Here is a 5,318-nt window from a genome sequence, read left to right as displayed (position 1 = left end):
GGACCCCGGGCCCTCCCTGGGGGTGCAGGGCTGAGCCAATCGGGTGGACGGATCAGGGGTTGGGGGGAGAGAAACAGTGGAAAAGGGAGCCTGCAGCGCGGGGCAAGTTTTCGTGGCTGAAAATTGGCGTCTGGAACACGGGATGGGGAGGGGCCAGGAGACCGGGTCTGGGTGCCAAGGGCCTGACTCCCCCGCGCAGAGTCAGATGGAAAGTGGACAAACCCCCGGACCCGGGCGGCCAGGTCTCCTCCTTTTTTTTCTTGTTTTTCGGTGAATCTTCCCCGAGGATATTTTCCCATTGATTTCCAGAGAGAGCGTGGAAGGGAGAGGGAGAGGCAGAGAGAAACATCGATGTGAGAGAGACACATGGATGGGTTCCCTCCTGCACGTGTCCCGACCAGGGCCGGGGAACCTGTCCACTTGGGCATGTGCCCTTGACCGGAATCGAACCCGGGGCCCTTCCGTCCTCAGGCCGGCGCTCTATCCACTGAGCCACACCGGCCAGGGCCATCCAGGTCTGCGGGCAAGATTTCCAGTCGCGTCCTCATGGAACTGGAGCGTGGCTCCTACCTACCGAGGAGATGGGACGCTCAACGCCACCCTCCGACCAGGGGTGCACTCACCTGCCATCCAGCCCGGGCGCCCCCCACACCTCTCCGTCAGGCTCCCGGGGCGGCCCAGCCCCCACAGCCACCCCTCACCTGCTCCCATGGGCTCCTGGGGCTCCTGGTGGCATCTGAGGGGGTTTCACAAGGACCCCCCACTCCGTGGGGCCTTGTTCTGTGGGAAGACCTCAGCGGGTTAAACTGTGAGTCTGCAGTTGGGGGTGGGCGCAGGCTCAGCTCCCCCCTCCCCAGGGCTATGGACCCTTGCTCTCCAGGATGGGGGTTGTAGCTGGCAGGTGGCAGTGTCCACGCTGCTGCCCTCGGGGCTGTGGCTGGGTGCTTGGCTGCTGGCTCTGCCACGTGCATGACAGGGGGGGCCTGGCAGAGGAGGACGTGGCCGGCGAGGCACCCCCTTTCCAGCAAACAGGCTGCTGCGATCCCCCATCTCCTGGGTGGAGGGGTGGGGACGGACGGGGGGTAGGTGCCCCTCCTTCCTTCCCGTGTCCGTGGCCACCGGCGTGGACGGAGAGGAGCCAGCGGAGCCGTGGCTATATGAGGTCTTTTACCAGGAGCTCCGGCCGCTGGTCCCTGGGAGAATGGCAGCAGTGTCTGGGGCCCCGTTGAAACAAGAGGCCCCGGCCGGTGTAGCTCAGTGGCTGAGCGTCGACCTGTGAACCAGGAGGTCACGGTTCGATTCCCGGTCAGGGCACAGGCCCGGGTTGCGGGCTCGATCCCCATTGTGGGGCGTGCAGGAGGCACCGATCCATGGTTCTCTCTCATCAATGATGTTTCTATCTCTCCCTCTCCCTCCCTCTCTGAAACCAATAATAATATATTTTAATAAAAAGAAAGAAAGAAGAGAGAAGGGGGCGGGAGGGAGTAGGCCGCCTGGTCCGGGAGGGGCAGGTGTGCCCCCTTTCACTGCCTTTCTTCCTGTTTATCCGAGGAACGCGGAGCGGGAGGAGGCGGGGAGTCCGAAGAAAGAGCAAAAGTAGGGATTTTCTCAGGCGACTGGGGCCTGCAGGGGAACGCCTTCAATGTCTGATCAATAAAGTCCGCTTCTGCTGGGCGCGTCCGTCCGAGAGGTCTGCGCGGAGCCGGGGCCCTGGGATCGTAAATGTCAGTCGCCGGAGAGAGGCTCCATCTGTTTATTTGCATTTCTGATGAGTCTGGCGAGGGAGCGATCTGAGGCCCTTCATGCTGGGAAGGCAGACAAAGGGTTCCTTGTGGGGTGGGAGCCCTTTCTGGGTTTTACATATATAATGCCATCTTCTCGCTCCTGGCCGGCCGGGGCCGGATGCAGAATGGATGGGACTTGATTAACTCTTTGAGTTCATCTACGTTCCAGTGGGGGGGGGGGGCTACGGGGGGGAGGGCGCCTGCCTGCCTGTCCGTCTCTCTCCACAGCACACAGGACCGGTCTGGGGGTTTCTCCCTCGGGACCCCCCAGTAAGTCCTTCCCGGAACCAGGACAAATGGGGAGCAGAAAGCGATGTTGTCGGTTGGGCTCTGGGGCTGCCGGGTGTTGCGGGGGGTGCCCACAGAGGGAGGGGGCAGGGGCTGCTCTCTGCTGGCTCCAGCCACGTGGTCACGTCTCTTCTCCAACTGGCTGGAGCGAGGTCCCACGGTCCTCTGTGACCGTGTACCTAACCCCCCAATGGCCTTCCCCACGGACACGTGGGGCTTAGATGTTGGAGCTGATCTGCGGGCTCGGTGCAAATGAAAGAAAAAAAAAGAGGGGCCCGGCTGGTGTGGCTCAGTGGTTGGGCATCAACCTGTGAACCAGGAGGTCAGGGTTCGATTCCTGGTCAAGGGCACCTGCCCGGGTTGCGGGCTCCATCCCTACGGAGGGGTGTGCAGGAGGCAGCAGACCCATGACGCAGATGCTCAACGCAGGAGCTGCCCCCTGGTGGTCAGTGCTTGCATAGGGAGATCTCTGCTCAGCCACAGGCCAGGCTGACAGCTCTAAGTGCAGTGGCAGCTGCTAGAGCCTCCCGCCTAGGCAGCGTTAAGGATTTCTGACTGACGTCTTAGAGTCACTCCCCAGGCTCACGGCCTGTCTGAGGGATGTCTGACAGCCAGCTTAGGCGAGATCCCCCAGGGAGCAGGCCTAAGCCAGCAGGTGGACATCCCCTGAGGGGTCCCAGACTGAGAGAGGGCACAGGCCGGACTGAGGGACCCACCTGAGTGCACAAATTTTTGTGCACTAGGCCTCTAGTAAAAATATATTTTAAAAAAAAAACATAACAACAAACAAAACCAAACATAGAAAAACAGCTTAAAAAAACGAGGGGGGAAAAAAGAGAAAGGAAAACAGCTCGCCTCCGAGAATATAAAGACGGAGGCGGGAGGACTTCCTCCATGAAGGATGAACCAGAGGGTTCTCATGCTGTTGGCCCACGTTTTCGCTCCCGTGGGCAGGAGAGAAAGAGGTATATCCGTCTGTCCCTTCCGCGTCCCTCTGTCCTCATCTCTGGTCCCGGGCCTGGGCCCTTCCTGGGAGGTCAGGGGTCAGCAGGCCGGCTGCCCTGGGCGGGGCTGGAGGTGGAGAGCGGGCAAGCAAATGGAGCACCTCCCTCTGGCCACTCCGATTTCCCGCGCACGTGGAACCCGAGCCGGGCCTCAGCAGGGGGGACGCTGCTCCTGGAGACATTTGGGTCCAGAAAGGGATCCTTCTGGAGAATCGGACCGGACCTCTGCGACGGCCAGTCTTTCTTCATTCCCCAAACTCCATCCTCTCTGGGCTGAACCTGCGGAGCCCAAGGGTTCCGTGGACCCCAGTTTGGGAAACGCCACAATGGACGCTCAGCCCTTGCCCAGGAGGCATGGAGACCGCGTTGTCCCCGCCCAGGGATCAGGGGGCCACCCCTTATTATATGCATCCATACGGTTTCGTTGCCTGTTTTATGCAGGGCCTCGACGGCCAAGCGCACAGGCCGGTTAGGTTTCTGCCTTTGCGCACAGGGTTCCTTCTGCCCTGGTGCCGGCCTCGTGCCCCAGGCTTGCTCTGTTACCGACCTGCGTGCGGGCCTCACTCGCATGTCATCTTACCCCTGAGGAGGTCTTTGTCTTGTTTAATATACTAGAGGCCCGGTGCACGAATTCATGCACGGGGGGTGGGGGGACCCTCAGCCTGGCCTGCGGGATCGGGCCGAAACCGGCTCTCTGACATCCCCCGAGGGGTCCCGGATTGCGAGAGGGTGCAGACCAGGCCGAGGGAACCCCACCAGTGAATGATCTGGGGCCGGGAGGGACCTGGGAGGGCTCCAGGGCATGTCCAGCAGCAGCAAGCTAACCTACCAGTCGGAGCGTCTGCCCCCTGGTGGTTAGTGCATGTCATAGCGAGCGGTTGAGCAGCCTTAGCATATTATTAGCATACCACCCTGGGGAAGGAGCCCACAACCGGGGCCTGTGGCCTTGACCGGGAATCGAATCCTGACCTCCTGGTTCATAGTTCAACGCTCAACCACTGAGCCACGCAGGCCAGGCCTCTTGATATTTTTGCTTAAGAAATCACAAAATCAGACCTTTTATCTTTTTTTTAATATTTTATTGATTTTTTACAGAGAGGAAGGGAGAGAGAGAGTTAGAAACATCGATGAGAGAGAAACATCGATCAGCTGCCTCCTGCACATCTCCCACTGGGAATGTGCCTGCAACCCAGGTCCATGCCCTTGACCGGAATCGAACCCGGGACCCTTCAGTCCGCAGGCCGACGCTCTATCCACTGAGCCACACCAGTTTTGGCCAAAATCAGACCTTTTAAGTGACACTGACCTGAAAGGAAGAAGAACGCAGGCCGGGACAATGACTGTTAGCATTTCAGGAGAGAGGGAGCGTGTGTTTGCATACACAGAGACAGAGAGAATTTGACACATGACAACCTGTCTTTGGCGGCATGCTTTGTCACTTCAGAACAGGCCCGTAAAGATCAAACCTGCCCGTCGCTCTATTCCTGCAGCCCTGGGACTTACGAATGCTGCCTGGTATCCCACCGTCTCGCTGTTCCGTAACCAATTGGATGCCACGGTGATTACTGCTGCCTTTTTCTATTACGAACCGCCCTGAAGAGACGTATTGGCAGCACTTTTATAAAACACATTTTTGTTGATTTCAGGGAGGAAGGGAGAGGGAGAGAGAGAGAGAGAGAAAGAAAGAAAGATTGATGCTGAGAGAGAATCCTGGATCGGCTGCCTCCTGCATGCCCCCCACTGGGGATCGAGCCCGCACCCCGGGCCTGTGCCCCGACCGGGACTCGAACCCTGACCTCCTGGTTCCTAGGTCGGTGCTCGACCACTGAGCCACGCCGGCCGGGCCCTGGCATTTCTTTATGTGTTTGACAACAAGCTTGACTTGAACTCCACTGGTATTAACAACCCTCTTTTCCGATGCTGTCGCCGTAGAGCTGGCTGGAAGGTTCCGTGCCGTCGGCGAGCCTCTGGGCGTCCGTCCTGAGCCATGGAGGCCGGTCCGGACACCTCCCTGTTCCTGGTGAAGGTTCTGGAAGAACTGGACAGCAAGCACAGCCGCGTCTCCTACCAGGACCTGTGCAAGTCGCTGTGCGCCCGCTTCGACCTGCCGCAGCTCGCCCGGCTGCGCAGCCTGCTCTTCTACACGGCCTGCCTGGACCCCGGCTTCCCCGCCACCTTGTTCAAGGACAAGATGAAGTGCCCAGGGAACAACCAGCAGTCCAAGAAGATCATGGTGGCGACC

At 59.6% G+C, this 5,318-nt stretch overlaps 1 protein-coding gene across 1 annotated transcript in view; it reads left to right on the top strand.

Annotated features, from left to right (window-relative positions):
- Positions 1–4,949: 4,949 nt before the first annotated feature.
- Positions 4,950–5,318, top strand: part of KIAA1024 (KIAA1024 ortholog) — an 11,160-nt gene continuing 10,791 nt past the window's right edge. Inside the window, exon 1 of the mRNA XM_015560572.1 lies at positions 4,950–5,316. Coding sequence (XP_015416058.1) covers positions 5,064–5,316 — 253 coding nt within the window. The 5' untranslated portion in view covers positions 4,950–5,063. The remainder of the gene's footprint in view (positions 5,317–5,318) is intronic.

Source organism: Myotis davidii, unplaced genomic scaffold (genome assembly GCF_000327345.1).
Source record: "Myotis davidii unplaced genomic scaffold, ASM32734v1 scaffold2091, whole genome shotgun sequence".
Taxonomy (NCBI): Eukaryota; Metazoa; Chordata; class Mammalia; order Chiroptera; family Vespertilionidae; genus Myotis; species Myotis davidii.
This window is presented reverse-complemented; position numbering and strand designations above follow the sequence as displayed.